Here is a 20,416-nt window from a genome sequence, read left to right as displayed (position 1 = left end):
TCTGAACAAATAAATAAAGTAATGCGTGAGCGTTTAATGAAATATAACTCTTCAACTAAATAAAGCTGAAAGACGAAAATTTTCACTCTAAAAATATAAAGAAATATGACAGTTTTTTTTATTGACATACAACCGTGTGCAAACAGTTCAAATATTAATCTTTTGATACAAAAAAATAATATATCGATTACAATTTCTCGATATCTATAAAACGTTTACAAAAAGCCAGATAGTGCAACCCTGTTGGTATTTTATTGATATATCTAGTTGTTACGTATACTTGGTCTGCCGCATATCCTTCAAACAGAAAAAAAAAAAGTTTTTTTTTTAATTAAAAATTTGATTCGAAAATATTTCTCAATCTCATTTTTAATATAATTGCTTTAATAAGAAATTATTTGAAGTTTACATTAAATTGAAATAAATAAAAAATTTCGAACTGTATTCTAATTAATTGAGCTAGAAAAATTTTTTTTTTTGTCAGACTGATTCGGTGTTGACATATGTCTTAAAACGATTCTATAATTTATAAATCAATATAAAAAGAACTTTAAAAAAAAAATAATTAAATTATGTTATAAATATTATTTAAGATATTTTTCCATTAATTAAAATAGTGAAAATTGAAAAATTAAAAAAATTAAAAAAAATTTAATAGAAAAAATTGATTGTTGACCGCCATGCCGGTAATTCTGAGTTCATAGCGAGATTGAGTGAAACAGATATATAATACTTAGCTTTTTTCTTCAATTGAAGTAGTTTTTTTTTTAATAAAATTTATCTAAATTAAAAATTCAGTCATCTTATCATTCCGGAGTGACTATAAAAATTTTTTAATCGAAAAAAAATACAATTGAATAAAATTAACCAAATAAATACAATATTAAAAATTTTTTATAAAGTGAAAAGAAAAAAAATTTAATTTATTATTTAATTAAAAGAGAAGAAAGAAAGCATACTTTTTATATAGTTCATTATCGATTTTGCAGTAGAAAAAAATATATTAGCCTTTTTTTTCTTTAATTTTAATATTAATAGATTTTGTATTCATTTTTGTTTAAAAAATGGATAAAATGATTGATCCTGCTGATTTACAAACATTTATAAATAAAATTGAAGGTGGAGCTTTAGCAGTGGATCTTTTGAAAATTGGGCAAAAACATCATCTAGAAAATACTCGTGAGTTAATTAAGTTTATTTAATTAATGTTATTTATTATCTTATAATTTGGTTAAAAAAAATAATCCCTAACATTTTTTAAAGTTAGAATCACATTACTTTAATTTTTATTATAAATGTCGGAGCCACGCTGTGAATAAAATAAATAAATATTAAGTATATCTTTAAAAGTAATTTAAGTAATTCTTACATCATTTTGATATAAATTTGTGGTTATCTGCGAATATGTATTTTAGAATGTAGCTATTTGTCAATTTGGAAAAGTAAATTATGGTCAATGATAAATTAGTTTCAAATTTACTTTGATATGTAGATGTCTGCCTACTTACCTGTATATATATATATATATATATATATATATATGTATATGCCTGTATGAAATATAATTTGCCCTGCTGGACGGTAATGTAGTTAGGTAGGAACGGACTTGGTTCTACCAACTTGTTTAAAATTTGAACTTAATTAACTTGTACTTGGCAATTTTGGCTGTTTAAAATTTCCTTAAAATTATTTTATAATAATATAAATAAGTGAATAGGTGATCTATCTTCAATAATATAATCTTACCTGCATAATGTATACTTACCTACACATATATTTTTAAAATGTCTTAAAATTTATAAAAAAAATATAAGCAACGCATAAACCTGTAATGAAATATAGGCACTGTTGTTAAATTACTTAAAATTATATTATAATATATTGAATAATAATAAACTGAACAAAATTTAATATTCAGCATTTTTTTTTCATTTTAAATTTTTCATTGTTATATTTCAGCTGCTGGTAAAAATCCAAAACATAGCGCAAATTTTAAAGTTGCATTAGATATAGAAGATTGTCTTGATCGATTTTATGGTGGCTATTATTCCGGTAATTTATTACGATTTTTGTTTTGATAATAAATAAATTTGAAATTGAATTGAAATATAATTGTATAAGTACGCATAATTTATTTTCAAAATATTCAATTTAGATTGGGCTTGCGGTGGACAATGGAACAGAGCGTATCAATTCGTTCAACTTTTAGGTACAGCATTTAAAAATGCTCATATCGAAGTTATAGCATTTTTTGATGGTACCTTAAAAAAGAATAAAAAATTGACGATGGAAAGGAATGACTTTCGTCAAAAAACTGCTTCTGTCTTAAAGCACATTCGAATGATTGGTACCCCACCACCTAAAATTTGGTGGTTACCACCTTCTGGTATAAGAACAACTTTACGTAATGCTTTACGTAGTGTTAACATTCAAGTCGTAAGCTAAAATATTATGTTAATATAAATTTTGCGTTATTAATTATGTACATAATTTTGTTTTAGGCTCAAACTGTTAACGATCATCATATGGAAATTATTGAATATTTTCATGAACACAAATTAGATGCTATACTTGGTCTTCATTCTGATTTTATAATTGCTAATACATCACGTTATTTTGGATCTCATGACCTTCGCTTATCTTACAAAGGCGCTTTGGAAACTAAAGAATACGTTGTTTCAAAATTATTAACATCACTTAAATTAACAGCAGACCATTTACCATTTGTTGCCGTTCTTTTAGGAGGATACGTGCTGATTGATGAAACAAAATTGAAAGCTATTTATGAGCGTTTAAAAATTGATTCTAGTTTAGACTTCGAAGCTCGAATTCGTAAAATAGCGGAAATTGTTCGAAATTCACCAACTACTGACATTGATGAGTTTATAAAACATTTGGAATTACCTGAATTCGAAACTGAAATTAAGGAATCTGTTGAGTATTATCAGCGTCGTGGAAAATTTTCTGCAAAGAAACAATCTCAACAAAAAAATAAACGTACTGGTGCTGGAAATGATGCTGCTAAAAATGTTTCAAATAATGAATCCACGCCTTTTGCGTCTGAAACAAATGATAATGACGAAATTGCTAAGAAAATGTTGAGTGAAGTAAGTAGTTTAGTAGATGATGAGGGCACTATTCCACCAGAAACTACCTCAGAAAGTACAGAAAAAGCAAAAACTAATGAAAAAGAACAAGCTAAACCTGTGCAAATTATTCAATCATTGAATTATACTTTACCTGGTGAAGTATTAAAAACATCTTTGAATAGGCATCAGCGTGGTATAATGGATCCTCGAATTTATCAATTACTGACTAAAAAGGAAATAATTTTACCGCAAATACTAGAAGATGAACAATACAGAGAAATTCCATCCGTACATCTGTTTTACCGTCCAGCACGGCAAATGATATATGCAATTCTTTTCAATTTATATCATCAAAAATATTTATGTTCAAAACGGAACAGCAACAATGATAAAAAGGAAAAGAGAGACAAAAAGGATTCACCAACAATTGTTCACAAGCCACCAGAAATTCAGATTGCCGAATGGATATGGACTCCCCAGAATGAATACAAAAAAGCTGAAATGGTTAACGCAACCCAGTTACCATGGGCAGTGCCAACAATTCAAAGATTATGGTTTGGAATGGCTTTCGAAGATAAACAACGTCGTATAAAAGCATTCCTAACAATCATGCGATCTGATTCCCCACTGATGCTAAATAGAGGCTACGTGCCCCAACATATGCTTGTCATGGCCTGTGTTTTAAGATATATTATTACTAGCCCAGATCGTAATATTTTAACTCGTCAGGAACTCGATGCATTTTTGGCGGCAGCATTTTCTCCACAATTACCAATGGTTGAATATACACAAGAGTTAGTGGTAAGTATTCACATTTAAAAAAATCTGTCAAAATATACAATTGTGTTATTGTAGTTACCGGGTGTTCACCTTAGAGGAGTTTATTTGGCAACACTTTTCATGCAAGGTGTTGAGACAGCTTCCCTCGCAAATGATGCTTGTGGCGTGCCATTGCCGTGGACAATGACAAATCCGTGGTTATTCTTTGACGGAAAACTATTTCATTTAAAACTTAAAATGTCCACATATGTTTCAACGTTGAGAGAACTTTGCGATGATCATATCGAAATTGTTTTAAAAATAGAAAGATTCCGTAAAGCAATTTTAGAAGACGTCGAACATTTTTTGCTTCCCGCAGCACATTTAGGTAAAACTAAAATCTATTTTAAATCAAAATTAAAATAAGATATATTTTAGATGTTTTTCAAAAATTCTTAAATTTATATTTTAGATGTTTTAAAACAAATTTAATTTTTGAAACGTTATAAATTATTAGAATAATGAATATTATTTAATAGAATAACTAAAATTTATTAAAATTAAATAGTACATCTCAATCATTCCTTTTTATAATAATTAAATAGGTTGTTAATAATAATCTAATTGTAATTAAAATAATAGGATATTAAAATTTAGGTTTTGGGTCAAGAGTTAAATTTCTAAAATCGTACTCGTATGTTTTCTCATCAATATTTATTCCTAATAAGCTTGTGATTCAGTAATAAAAAACTAGGTTTATTAACTGCCTAACTAATTATAATTTTAATATATAAATTTGTAATTTTATAAAATATTAATTTCAATTTTGAAAATGGTATTTTATTCTAAGATCCGATGTACCGACCAGGATTTTTACCTCAGCCTACTTTACCATTACCCGCCTTTGGAAAAGGTGCTGGTTCAGCTTCCGCTGCAGCTAATGCCCTTCATCCGTTAACAGCCGCTGCAAACGCCAACGGGGCTGGAAACGCCAATGGAGTTTGGGGATTTTATAATCCTCAAACTTATTTTTCTCTCTCTCAAGCTTTACTTGGACGGGAATCCCTTGCAGGAGTTAATGCGAATGCATTAAATTCTGGACGCAATAATCGAAGTGGGCAACGCAATGCAAATAATAGAAAAGGTTATCAATTGAAAGTTGGTGGTAAGTTAGCAACTTTTTTGTATTCGTTTTGAATAAACGGAAAAGCTTATATAAAAATTTTTTTTTTGAATTCTGAATTTTTCAAATTTTCCATAAGTTTACTTTTTACTAATATAAATATAAGCTGCAAATAACTTTGTATTTGCTTCTTGTTTTGTTTGATAAAATTTTGCAAATTCTAGGCGTAGTTACAGGTTCTTGGGCAGCTAGTGGTCAAGCTGGTAGAGCAGCAGCGGCATCATTATTGCCACCTGGAGATCGATTTGCTGGACTTGATCTAACACCAGGACAATTAGCTCGTTTGGCAGCTGCACGTGGTAAAAATAATGTTGGAATGAATTTTCGATTGCCACGTAATGCAATTAAAAATAATCTTACAGGGCGTAATATGTCACGAGCATTTGGTAACAAAATGAATCAAACAGGTAAACGTAATCGCAAGCGAAAGGACAATAAAAAGAAACAATCCAATAGCGTTGATAAAAAGACCGATAAAAAAGAAAATAAAACAGAAAATGAAAGTGAAGCACCAGAATCTCCGACAACCTCCAATGAAGCTACAACACCTAATTCTTCAAATGATGACAAAAAGTCTGATAATTCTACGACTGATAATAAAAATGAAATTAAGACTGAAATTGATAAGGTCTCAGAGGGAGTAAAAGATTTATCTTTGGGTAATAATTGTGCAGTGGAAATACGGAATGGGTATTAAAAAGAATATAATTTAAAAATTTTGTATAATTTTTAAAATTTTTTTTTGTTTTTTTGTTTATTTTAGTACCATTGTATTAGCATCTGATTTAGCAAATTCAATGTGTGATGAGATTCTCAAAGATGATGATAATGATTCAAATGAAATAAAAACAAAATCAGCCATAACACCTACAAAAATTCTAACAAAAACCGAAAGTATTAAAACATCAATATCTGAAAGTACTGGTGGATCAGGTGATGCCACTAGTAATTCAGCTAATGATAATGACGATACCATTAACAATGGTAATTCAAATAGAAGATTAACCAGAAGTCAAACAAGTTCTAAAAAATCATCTAAAACTAAGAAAAATGGTACTGGAACTAATTCAACTAATGATGACGTCGGAGGTGGTGATGTACCCGTTAAAGTTTAAATTGACTCGTTATTGAATAATTAAATAAAAAAAAGAAGTATTCAAAAAATATTATAATTTTAGGTAACATTAAAATGCATAGCAATTAAAGTACATATTATTTAGTAATTAAAGTACATAATTTGTTCAAATTTTGACAAATTTTTTTTTTATTTTGGTTTTATTTTGAATTTTTGAATGGTTTTTTAATTTAGTATTTTAATATACATTTACATAGAATTTTTTTTTATTTTAAACTTTTTCTATCTCAAATCCGAAATTGTATCATTTAAAAGACAAGTTTATTTTTGTCACCAATATTTCAGTTGTTTTTATTTCAATTTCTTTAAATAGATCTGCATTCATAATGTTACTTTATAATAAAAATTGAATTATTTTTTTTATTTAACAATTTTCAATAAGATTATTTAAATTTTATCGTTATTTGACTAAAATAAATAAATTATAATATAATACAAAAGTTAAAATAAACTTAAAAAGGAATAACAAAATGCATTAATTATAATTGTATACTTATGTATATTAGTATTATATTAATTTTGTTTCATATTTTCCTTTGAAAGTTTGAGTTTTTTTTTTATTTTTTTTTTTATTTTATAGTTTTAAGATATTCTCCTAAATAATATATTTTTTTTTTGTAATTGATGTTATGATTATATTCATACTAAAATATATATTACTCATAATAAATCATAATAAATTAAAAGATAAAATTATTATAATTATTTTATAATTTTAGAACTATTTAGTTATAAGATAATGAAAAAAAAATATATATTTAAAATAAAATTCAAGAAAAAATTTTAGAAAATTGAAAATAAGCATGCAGTTATTAAGAAAAAAATGATATGTAAAACCCATGAATAGACAAATAAAAATATCAAATCAATAAAAAAATATTTATTACAACGTAATCTCACTGATTTGAACGGAAGAAAACGAAAAAAAAAAATAATGAAACAAAAATTGTACAATTTTAATTAAAAAATTTATAATATTGTATTTTATAATTCAAAAAAACAAATCATTAAAAATGAAAATGCCTTAAGAAATAAAAATTTATAGAATTTTTAACAACTGCATCATCAATAACAAATAAAAAAATTACTATGACGTGTCTTTTTCAAAATAATCGGAGTATCGTATTTCAACCTTTACAATCTTATTTTGTATCACTTTTTTTTTTTTTTTTTTTTTTTGTTTTGTTCTCTTTTCATAAAAATTTCATTTTTTGTATATTACTTTTTATAACAGAAATGAATCTATTCGTGTAAAATCACTTATTATTAAAATTTGAACTCTTAATTAATTTGTGACCAATTTTTTAATTTATATTTTTCAATTGTAAAAATTAAAATATATTGAAATATATTACTTCCGAAAACTAGGATTTTTCAACAAAAAAAAAGAAATAAAAAAAAATTGAACCGATAATGACTGAAAATTAAAAAAAAATGTTCAAAAATAATGAAATTTATATAAACATCAAACAACCAAGAAGTGTTCTAAATGTGATTTTATAACAAATTTAAAATAAAATTAATTAAAAAAAAACAAACAAAAAAAAATGTTTATCATAAATTTCTATCTCGATAAAAATGAGATCATATTTATTCCATGTTATTCAAAATTAATAAACAACTAGTTATTGTAAAAAAGAAACATATAAAAGTATGTAAAGAAGAAAAAAAAAATTGTTTATTTTTATATAAATAAAATAAAAGTAAATAATTTTTTTTTTATTTTATAAAATGGTTATTAACATGCGTGCCCTTTTATGTAAGAGAATGTAGAAGTATTTAAGATCGATATGAACTCAAAGATGGGTTAAATAAAATAAAATTATAAAAAAAAAAACTAAATATAAGAAATTAAAAACAAAAAAAAAAAAAAATAATAAAAATTTAACAATACGCTCTAAAAATATATAAAGTTATTATGAAAACATTTTTTTATTTATTTTATAATATTAATATAAAAATATATATAGTAAAAAAATGTTTATGGTCTGTGATGTTATAAATATATTTTTATATATTTGTTATTAATAATATTGTTAAAACATGTATAAATCAAGCATTAAATTATGTAAAAGTTGTCTGAACAAGGGAATTTATTATTAAAATATGAAAAACGAAAATGTAAATTTAAAACGTATAGTTTTAAATTTTTTCGTGTCTTATTCATTAGATCTTGAATACCATATTTCAAATAAAATAATTTTTAATTTTGTATACTGTGCTTCTTTAATAAAATTCATTTACATATATGTTGAAATTTCTTACCATAATTGCTATCAAATTAATATTATAAAATTTTTGTATAAAATTTTTTTCTTTTTCAATTCAATTATTGCATAATTTTTAGTTAAACCATTATTTAATTTTCTTAACCTATTAATTTGATTCAATATTCAAAATTTAAAATTTTTTTTTTCGATTTTTAAATACTAAAATATTTGTTAAGAACAAATTAAAAAATAATTTTTCGATTAAATAAATGTGTTCGTTATTTTTACATTTTCAATAAAAAAAAAAAAAAAACAACTTTTACATAATAATGAAAAACATCGCTATTATAAATGATTAAAATTACAAAAAAAAAAGGTAAATAAATAAATAAACAAATAAATAAATATATAAATAAATAAAATAAATAATTAAATATTTAACAAAAAAAACATTGTTAAGTATAATATAAGATCGAATCTTAACATGGAATGACTGCATCTGCCCAAAAAAAAAAAAAATAAAAATAAAAGGAGAATTCAAAAATAAAAAAATAAATATGATGTTGAAAATACAATTATTGAAAAAAAAAAAATGAAAGAATCAGCAAAAATAATAATTTTAAACTGGATGAAAACGTGATGATTGAAATTTTACAAATTTTAAATCCCTAAAAAACACTTAAAGAAATTTGACTAGAGAGAAAGAAAAACAAAAAAAATTTTTAAACTATATCATTAAAGCAAAAAAGAAACATTTTCAAATGGAAAACAATAATTTCATGCTTAATAAAATTTAATTAAACTGAATTTTTTTTTAAAATTTATTAAATTAACAATATAAATACATTATAACAACAAAAAATGTTTAAAAATAAAAATGAAAAATATATAAGTATCAATTAAATTTGAACTTACATAAAACATATACAGTGAATTGATTTTGTACAATGAATATCATAGATTTTTAATTTTAATAATAAATTTATTTTTTAAAAAGTATGTATTAATTTTTCATATTATTGTTGAAAAGGAAAAAAAAAAAAGAGTAAAATCGATATTCAAATTATATTGCAATAGACAAATTCACTGTAAAAATATGTGAAAAAATCACTGTAACAATATGTGAACCAATTTTTTATTCAATTTTTAATTAAAAAAAAAAAGAGTTGCTTAATTTAAATAATAAAATGATAAAAATGTATATTAAATAAATAATTCATGTATTTATTCTTTAAATTGTTTATTATCATTACTACTAATAATTTTTTTTTTTTTTTATGTTAAAATACTTAACTTTAAATGTAACATTTTTCTCCTTAAAAGAAAAACATAATTGTTAGATATATACAGTGTAATACTTAGAAAATAAAACAAGTTTTGTCTTATATACACATTTATAATTAATTATGTACATCAAAAACATATAAATATTATGTTTGTTAAAGTAAAACGCAAAATGAAAAAAAAAAAAATTTAAAAATCTTAAATCAAATTTTAGCTACCATAAAAAAGTTTAATTGCGTAGAGAATGTAGCAATAATTTCAAAGAGAAGATTTAAAGAAAAAAAAATAACATTTTTTTTTATTTATAAATAAAAGGATTGTAATTAAATCAAAGTATATTTTTTAGAATAAAATAAGAAACAAATAAAACGACATTTGCAAAAATTTCAATTTTTTTTTTCTCTAAATATAGTTCGAAAGTTCGAAAAATCATATAAAATAATATTAAAAAATAATGTAATGTATATTTCAATTTGGAATTAAGAGCAAATTAAGAAAAAAAAAACATAAATAAAAATTTAATTACTTACAAATGAATGTTAAACAAAAAATTTCAAAATTTCTTTTGCTGCTTGTGTTAAATCACACATTTCGAAGCAAAACAAAAAAAAAAAAATTTAAACTATTTTTAAATATAATAGGTTTTATATTAAGTAAATATATGGAAACTTAATGTATTCAATTAGTTTGGAAAAAATATAAAACTGGATCATATACTATTTACTACCTTACAAAAATTACATAAATTTTTTTTTTAAGCTTTCCAGTAAATATTAAAAAAAAGAAAAGAAAAATAAAACAGAAAACAAGACAAAAAATTTTAAATAATCTTGCAATAGAAAGTCTAATTGAAAAAGTTGGAAAAATTAAATTTTTAAATAATATATAACATTTAATAATAATATCGAAAATCAAATAAAAAGCAAAATGATTATTTACATAAAAAACCTTAAAAATATTTTAGGTGATTAAACTTGAAAATTAAATAAAATAATTAAAAAATAAATAAGTTGCAAAGAAATAATAAATTTTTAATTTTAAGTTATAAGGTTGGATAAAACATAATTATCATAATAAAAAATAATTAAAGAAAACAAATTTCTGCAATATAAGATTATTTTATTAAAAAAATAGCAAAAAAAAAAAAATATAATAATTATTGAGAAAAACATTTTTTTAAACATTTTCAATTTAAAATTTTAAGTTTGATTCACAATTTTAAGGTATAAATAATGAACTATGCGTTCTAATATAATATGTATAAATTTTCAATATTTTCTTTTTTCAATTAATTTGAAATAGAAGATAAAATAGATTATATTCTTTCTAATCACATTCAGTTAAAATATAAATTTTTTTTTAAGAAACTTTTCATTTTCAAATCACATATTTTCATTATATTGATTTATAAAACGATTTTATTATAAAATAATATATTAATTTCCAATCTTAAGAATTGAAAACAAAAAATACGAGTTTTATTAACAATTTTAATTTTATTGATTTTGGTGTGATATTGTACAGATTCTAAAAATAAATATGATCATAGAAAATTTCAGTTTTCTTTTTTTAAAATTTTTTCCAATCTAACACATAAAATGATCAATATATATAATGAAAATAATTTAAGAAAATTATAAAATCAATATTTTTTGTTTAAAGTTTGAGTTTCAAAAAAAAAAATTAATTCTAAATTTTAATAATTTTTAGTTTAAAATTCACATTTTATTAACAAAATATACAATTCGACTTGGCATTTTCAAGAGGAAGCGAATAAATTTCTAAAAAACTAAAATTCTATTTTTATTAATTTTTTTTTTGTAAATTTATTTGAAATACTATCGGTTAGTTTTTTGAGAAGCACAATTAAAATTGTTAAATCTTTTCTATAATTGTAAAGGTTTACGTCTATTTAGGTTGAGAACTAATTTTATAATATCAATATTATCGATTATTTTTATTAAAAATTTAATATACATACACAATTAATATATAATAAATTTTTATTACTCTTAATTTCCTTTTGCAGTGAGCGCATATAAAGTGTTTCAATGAAATAAAACGAAAGAGTATAAAAAAAAATTGCCTATTTTTGTTGAGCTTTTCAAAATATTTGATTTAATTTATTATTAATTATTTGATTTATTATAATGTTTGTAAATTAAACTATGTCACTATGGATTGGATCTCTTTTATTTTCAGCTCATAAAAATTAAAAAATTAAGAGAAAAAAAAACAAGGTAGTAGACAAAAAAAAAAAAATGTTAATAAGAATAGAAATTATCATTGTTTGAAGAAATAACTTGTAAAAAAACAAATTAAATAATTTTCAAATTTTAAAGTATCGGAAAACATACAGCATTTACTAAAATGCAGATCTAAAATCTCATTTATTGAACAACACAATTTAAATAAGTTAAATTGACGTAAAATTTGCATTTTGGTAGACTGCCATATACCTATTTTACATTATTTAAAATTTAAATAACTTTTATATAAACCAACAAAGTAAACAAAATTATATCAATAAATATTTTGTTGTTGGCAAAAATTATTCTTTCTTATAAAATAATAAGCACACTTTTAAGTAAATATAATCCCTACAGTTAAAAAATAATATTATGTGTTTAGCAATAATTTTAGAATGCACTATAATTTTTTTTTTTTGTTGGTAACCCGCAATTAATTAATTATTAACCTTACAGCTAATATTACAGCTTAAAAGAAAAATTTAATCAAATATTTCGATTTTTAAATTACGCTAATATTGAAAAATTTTTTTTATTTTCTGTTTTCTTTTGTTTTTGATTTATTAATTTTTAATTAAAAAGAAAAATGTTTATCAATATGTAACATAAAAAATTACTTATTATATAAATATATAATGTTAGATTTAATTTTTAAAAATGATTTTTAATTTTATTTAAAGTAAATGATACTAGAAAGTAAATAATTAAATAATTTAAAGAAAATTTCAAGAAAAAAAAAAAACAAAAAAGAAAATTTGCAGATTTCATTAATAATTGAAAAAATTGCTACGAAAGTAATATGTATGTATACTTTACTTTCATATTCATAAAAAATTAAAATTAAATTATAATTAAAATTTATGAAAATTTTTGACTATTATAATATGGTTAGAGAGAAAGAGAGAAAAATAAAAAGAAAATATTAAATTTTTATTTTAAATTTTCATTTTGTCCTCAAAATTTTAAAATAAAACCTAGACTTCAAAAAAAGAAATTTTGCAATAATTCAAAAGAAAAATGCAAAAAAATAAAAAAAAAAAAACTTTATACTTTATAGTAAATATAATAGATGTTGTTTTTAGCTTATATCTTTACACATATATACATATATATTATTTTTTTTTTTAATTATTAACATTAATTAATATTCGTAATATTAAATGTTTCAAAAAAGAAGGTCGTGTATAACTTTTTTCTTTTATTTTTCCTTTTTATTTTCATATAATATGTTTATAGTCTTTTTTAATAATATATAGAATTTCATTAATAAATATCTAAAAATTTACAAACTTTTATACATATATATATATATATAGGTTTGCATATATGTATATATAAAAATATATATTGATTTTTTTTTTCTTTGTCTTCATATCTATATAATTTTTTATTCAATTTTAAAATTAAGAAATTAAGAAAATTTTATTCATTATGTACGTTATGTACATACATGTAAAAACTTAACTATTATACAGAATTATACCGTTCAATGATGAACATCAAAAATAATAGTAATAATAATTGTATAATTTTCTTTTATTAAAACAGGAATATTAACAAAAAAATGTTCGTTTTAAAATTTGGTTTATAATTAAATTTTATTTAATTATTATATTTAATATTACTGCACAGTACTTATTTTGTCAAATTCATTTTCTTTTATATCGGTTAATTTGTGTCAAGCACTCATTATTATCAAAAAATTCATAAATTTCCACGATTGTGTTTTACAAATTAAATTACAATTGTAATTTATATTAATTTGATTTTAATTTGAATTTTATAATTTTGTTTGAAATATTTTCAAATTATCAATTTCTTATAAAAATCTTATAAACCGGTAACCTTTATTAAAGGCTATACGACTTCCATTTCTCTAGTATATAATTTTTTATATAAATTTCAATTCGAAAGGGAATCGAATTCCTACAAACGTATATTTTAAATTTTTTATTTTTATATAATATCAGATCTTAAATAAAAGCACATTCTGTAAAAGTAAAATTAGAAAAAAAAAAATTCTCGTTTTGAATATTTAAATAAAATTTTCCCTGTAACTGATGATGAATGATAAAATTTTACTTTAAAAGAGAAAATAAGAAATTAAAAAAATTTCTTTTTTATTTATACTTTACGCAAATTTAAAATTTTTAAATATCCTCTTCAAATTTCTAAAATTAAACATTTTCATATAAAAAATACTAAATTAGCAGATATTAAAAATAATATTAAAAAATATAACATTTATAAACCAAATTAAAAAAAAATGCTTCACCAAAAATATTTATTCCTTGATTACAATTATTCAGAAAATTTTAAATTACTTTGAAAAAAAATAAAAGTAATATTCTAATCCTTGTATGAACCTTATAATAGTTATTTACAATTAAACAACAACATATATAAATATATATATATATATAAATATATATATACAATTTTTTTTCAGTTCTATTTTAGCTTTTAAAGTATTTGTACTATAAAAATATATTATAATTACATTAAACAAAAAATTTGAAAATGAATTAAAAAATAAAATAAAATAAAAGGCAAGTAATCATTAAATTTACTCTTTAAAAATGTTACAAAATACGCATTAAAACAAAAAAATATTAACAATAATTACCTTTTTAAAGTAGGAAAGCAGCACATATGTAAAATTATAAATTCTATTAAAATAAAAGAACAAGTATGATGTTTTCTTCACACAGTTTGCAGTTTTAAAATAGAAATAGCAAAAACAAAAAAAAAAAAAAAATTAATTAAAAATATTTATATTTAATTGTTTCTTTAATAGTATACATATATTAAGAAAAGAATAGTTGGACAGCAAGAATGCTTTAGCATGAAACAAATACATAAGTAAAATTATCAAAAACAATATACAAAAACAAAACAAAATATATATATATAATAATTTTATTATAAAAGAAAAAAATTATATTATTTAACTTTAAATTTAATATGGAAATTTTGAAAAGCTATGTACTTTTTTTTTTTTTTTTTCTATTTATGATTGGTTTTCATTTAAGTAATTAAGTTTTTCGAATTGAAATGTGGTCAAACATTGCTCAAATGATTATTCATTTTAATTAAAAACTTAATATTATTAATAAAATATAAATTTTTGCTGTAATTTAAATAATATTAAGATATTTAAAATTGAATTTTAATATGGAAATGGAAAAATGCTCAGGCATATTATGTATATTGCAATTTTTGTCATAAGAAATTTTTTTTAAATTTACAATTTTGCAACAATTGGTATTTTTATCCATATTAAAAATGTGCAATATGCGCAGTTTAAAAGACCCCATTTAAAAATCAATATTATGAAAACCAATCTTTATTATCTACATTCTTTTTAATTTTTGTTTTTCTCTTTAATATTTCAATAATAATAATAATAATAAAAAAAAAAACAAATCACATAATTATCTTATATTAATTATCATTTTATTTTTCTTTGTATTCAATAATTATTATTATGAATAAAAAATTATTATTATTAAAAATAAATATGTATTTACGTATATAGTTATTAAAGCAAAATAAAAAAACAAAAACAGAAGGAAATATTTACAAAAATATATATTAAATTAAAAAAATACATTAAAAAAGATTTTTGTTTTAACTTTAAATGGCATGTTAAACTTGTAATCCCACAAAAATTTATGGAAAATATACACAAAATACAAAATACAAAAAAAAAAAAAAACAAACATAACGAAAAATTTTAAAATTTAATGTTAATGGAGAATAAACATGTAGAAATTGCCAAATTAAAAAATTAATATATTTGAATATGATTGTAATTAATTTACTCTACTGACGATTTTTAACATAATATTTATACATAAAAGTAATTAAAATGACTAGCAAGCTATTAGTTTTCTTGCTTTTTTAGTTTCAATTACTCTTAGCATCTTGTCTTAATTAAATTGTAAAAAATCTATAAAATTATTAATTAATATAAAATATATTAAGTTTATTATTAAATAACATACGCAATTAATTTTTGCTTTAAATATATTCACATTTTAATTTTATAAATAAATATTATAAAATTGTATAAAATTTTATATTATAATATTATATTCAATTTGTATATATTATAATTTAAATTATAATGTAACATTACTTATATAATGTATGTAATATGTTTTTATAAATAAAATTTTTTATTTATATTAATTTTTATTTTTTGGTAGTAAATATATAATATAAAAATAAAATTGACGGTAACTTAAAATTTGCAATAAAAAAATGATTGTAAAAATTAAAGTAATACCAACATTTTTAATATTAAAAAATTTTGAATATAAATGTTTTCTTAACATTTCGAAATAAAATCTTAATTCGTCAGTAGTTACAAAAAAAAAAAAAAAAACAAAATCATATTCTTTTCAAAAAATTTGTATTCAAAAAAAAATAATGAATACTTTGTAGAAAATGAAATATAAATTTTTGTCTTTTATTTTTTTCAGTAATTTCTACATTTTTTTTTTTATGTTTTAAAATTTTAAAGCAAAGATCAAAAAAAAAATTCTTAATTATAAATGTTATTCAAATAACATTATCAATTTAAAAAAAATATTCTCTACCGCTATCTACAATATTATCAAATTAAAAAAAAAAACAATGAAAAGTTAAGAAAGAAATAAAACTTATTTAAAAAAAAGAAGTAAATATACATTTAAAAATAATTATAATTATTATATTTAAAGAAAAATATATTAAAGTTTAAAAAAATGCTACATTACATATTCTTATTACAATTATTATAATTATTAAATGAAAACAAAACTATTATATATATATATATATATATATGGGCAGTCAGAAAATGTAAGATTTGTCTGAATTATAAAAAAAAAAAATGAAAATGAATAAAATGTTTAGACAAATTATTTATGTATTTTTATTCAATATAATAATATAACAAAATATTTTATTATTGTAGATTCTAGTTGAATTAGTAATGATCACCATAAAGCAAAATTGATTAATTGGTCATGGAACACCATGAAACAAAAATACCAAGTTCATCAAAATGTCATGACTCTATTCAATTAGTAATAGAATTTTTAACAGAGATATAGTAAAAAAAATATTTTGAAAAATCTACTTGTGATAAGTTATAATAAAGTTAATCAGAAAATTTCAATACATATTCTTATTTGCAATAGTATATCATTTACTATTAGAACTAATAATCATGACAAACTGATGAAAACTATGAATATTATATAATACTTACTCTTAAAAACCTTCATTTAAGATTTTCCATAATTTTAATAGGAGAATTATGAAAATTATTTATTCCAAAATTAAAATTTTGTTTATTAAAGCTGTAAATGTTAAAAAATACTTTCATATTTAAAAAAAAAAAAAAAGATGACTTTATGTTTGCTTCTTTTTTATGAAACGTTTTTGGTAAATACTCGAAAATTCAATTCTAATTTAGGTCTTGTAATACCAGATTCGATAAATCCAAACTAAAAAGGTTGAATTTTTGACAAAATTGAATTGGTTGAAAATTTTCACAAAAATAAAAGTACGTTGGAAAATTGTAGCATGCTTGAAGTTGTTATAAGTTTTTGAGGTTTTTTTTTTTAAATGTTGCAAAAAATATTTTAATTTTGAAAAAAATCATAAAAAAAAAAAATATAAGATACGAGTATTAAAAATCTGAAAAACTAAACTAGTTAGTTCCTGCAGATCTGTGGTGATGTGAAAAATTATTTTTAAAATTTAAGTTACGATTTCAAGTGCATATCTGAATTATCATTAATAACGTGAATGAAAGGCAATTTTTTCGAATTGAAGAAAAATCACAATGCATGGTAAATAAGTAACAAAATTTTTAGTTTTCAGTAATGCCTAATAGACCATATTCTAATATAGTCATATTATCTGAGGTGATGGGATATTATTAAAGAGTATTTTGATCACATCTAGTTCGACTAACAGAATGCTAAAAAATTTCGATTCACTTTTTTAAAACACTGTTCCAATTATTTTTTTTAGCTATCTGTTTATAAGAAAGTTTTGCTTTTCCAAAATAATAATATTAAATAAAATTTATAAACATATTTTTTTGTTAAATTTTTTTAATTTATATTATTTATCTATTATAAATAAGTATATAATTTTAAATCTGTTATACAATATTTAAACAAAATTAAAAAAAAATATTCTAACAACAATAATTTTTTTCATTTTAGCCTCTTTAACATTTTATGATACATATTTTTCTTCGATAATTATATTTTATTATATTTAATTTTTATTTAAAACAATCAAATTATTTGAATGCATAATATTATACTAGTATATACTTATTATAATATTATAATTTTGATATTTTTGTTTATCACTATTTTAACACAAATTTAATAATACAATTTCATTATTAACGCATTTGTTTTATGTAAATGAAATTAATATTGTTATTTAACAATATTTTTTTTTTTGCTTATATAAAATTTGATAATTTAAGATTATTATAAATAAACATTATGACTTTGTTCACAATATAAAAATTGATTAATTACAGTATATGCAATACTTTCAGTATATTGAATACAATTTCTTATAAAATTTTCATCAATTATTTCTTCATTATTTATACCATCTTCAATACATTCTTTTGCAAGACGTTTCGCTTTATATGGTAAATCTTTTAATGATGAACGTCCATATGAACATATTCCATATGAATTAATATTTGAATTATAAGCAGCATCAGATTCTTTTTTAATATTTATTTCCATATCATAAATTTGTTGATCAATTTGAATTGTTGAAAAATCATAAGAATTTCCAGTATTAATCTAAAAGTAAAAGAAACTAGTTACAATGTTAAATTCATTATATTTGAAAAGAGGAAAAATAAATTCAATAAAATGTATTTTTATTTACCAAATAAAATAGTCCGATAATAAATATACAAAAAATTTTTTTACAATAATTCTTCATTTTAAATTCCTGCTGCACACGATTTATATTTTAAAAATTGCATTACAATTTTCTTTTATATATATAATAGCATCAGATGTTCTAATTTATTTAAATGCAAATATCTTGAAATAAATTTAAAAAACAAATAAATGGTGTATAACAATAAAAAAAAATTGTATTAAATTAAAGGTATAGGTAAGCTTTATTTGATAATTATTTAAAATTGTAAAATTGCTTTTGCATAAAAAATACAAAATAATTAAAATAAATTTTATTTATGTATGCAAACGATATTTTAAATGAAATGAATTAAGATTTCTAATTCTGATACTTTCAAAAGTTTCGTAGATGTACGTTTGCACTGTTATAATAACAAAATATTTTGTTATATTAAGAGTCGTTAACATTTAGACTTTAATGTTATATTTGTTTCTTGTTTATTCTGTCATAAATAATTTTATGACAAAAATTTTTTTTAATTAATAATTTCGTTATACTAAACTAAAAGTTGGAAATTATTTGAGTATAACAGCATAACATACACCTTTTTTATAATGGAAGAAAAAAAAAGCTCGATTTACTATATAGAACAAATTTATTTTGTACTATAATTAAGAAGATCTCATATTAAATTTTTTTTTTTTATCTTGACAACATTTTATTTCAGTATTAATGAAAATAATTTTATGCTTCATTACTGTAAAATATAATTATTTTATTTTTGGTATTCTAGTTTTTAGTTTGTCGTAAATTAGAAATTTACTGGGCATTTTTTGATGCAATCAACTGTAAAATAATAAATTACATTCAATTACGTATGTAACTTTCTTCTTTCACTGTAGTTTTTCTTTTAAATACATGCGCATATTTATTTTATAGCTATTTACGTATGTAACATGTATTTAACAATTTGAAGGCCTATTTCAATAACAAATATAACAGGTGTTCGTATATATAACAAACCATGCATAATTTATAAATTTATAATTTAATAATTTAAGTGTTAAGTACCAACTGAATACTAAAATATTTTAATAGGATTTAAGTAAATTTTTGTGTTTGTTTTTTTTAATTAAATTTTTTAACTGTTACTTAAACTGTAAAAATTAATTATAATTTTTAACTGTTACTGTGAATCAATTTTAATCTATAACTCTTTTTCAGTTTACAGTGATACTTCATTATTTTAATTTGTTTTCATAGAATTCTGTTCGGTGTAAAGAAATTTTCAAATTTTTTAAATGGAGGTATATATTTTTTTATTTTTGTGACTAGAAGAAACAATTTGTGCGTTGTTATGTTTAAATGCTCCAGTTAATAATTTAAAATTATTAGGTTTTAATTATTCGAATTTATTAAATATTTGTTGTAAAAATATTCGTTTTCTGATTTACATACATAATATGTTATTGTTAGCTTTTTGTGTACTAATGGTATAGAATGTCTACATCCTATAATGGATGTTTAAAAATTGAAAGAAATTCTAAATAAAAGGTTTATGTATATATTTTAACTATACATACATAATATGATTAAAATAATTT

General features: G+C 20.3%; 2 protein-coding genes across 3 annotated transcripts; one reads left to right on the top strand and one right to left on the bottom strand.

Moving 5' to 3' along the window:
* The first annotated feature begins 352 nt into the window (after positions 1-352).
* Positions 353-6,502, top strand: LOC129610015 (constitutive coactivator of PPAR-gamma-like protein 1). 2 transcript variants are annotated; one of them, XM_055522320.1, is made up of 9 exons: positions 353-1,179; positions 1,960-2,052; positions 2,156-2,436; positions 2,502-3,890; positions 3,945-4,236; positions 4,699-5,013; positions 5,202-5,330; positions 5,394-5,721; positions 5,795-6,502. In XM_055522320.1, exons 1-9 carry the CDS (start codon positions 1,065-1,067, stop codon positions 6,144-6,146), a joined length of 3,294 nt encoding a protein of 1,097 aa, XP_055378295.1. In that variant the 5' UTR covers positions 353-1,064; the 3' UTR covers positions 6,147-6,502. The 2 variants fall into 2 exon arrangements, with proteins under 2 accessions (XP_055378295.1, XP_055378294.1); XM_055522319.1 differs by having other exon boundaries at positions 354-1,179; positions 5,196-5,330.
* An 11,888-nt stretch (positions 6,503-18,390) lies between these two features.
* Positions 18,391-18,972, bottom strand: LOC129610085 (uncharacterized). Its single transcript, XM_055522435.1, has 2 exons — positions 18,834-18,972; positions 18,391-18,745 (listed from the first exon to the last, which is right to left on the bottom strand). The coding sequence occupies exons 1-2, from the start codon at positions 18,888-18,890 to the stop codon at positions 18,416-18,418; spliced, it is 387 nt and encodes a 128-aa protein (XP_055378410.1). The 5' UTR covers positions 18,891-18,972; the 3' UTR covers positions 18,391-18,415.
* Between the last annotated feature and the right edge of the window lie 1,444 nt (positions 18,973-20,416).

Source organism: Condylostylus longicornis, unplaced genomic scaffold (assembly GCF_029603195.1).
Source record: "Condylostylus longicornis isolate FDR11 unplaced genomic scaffold, ASM2960319v2 ptg000043l, whole genome shotgun sequence".
Taxonomy (NCBI): domain Eukaryota; kingdom Metazoa; phylum Arthropoda; class Insecta; order Diptera; family Dolichopodidae; genus Condylostylus; species Condylostylus longicornis.
This window is presented reverse-complemented; position numbering and strand designations above follow the sequence as displayed.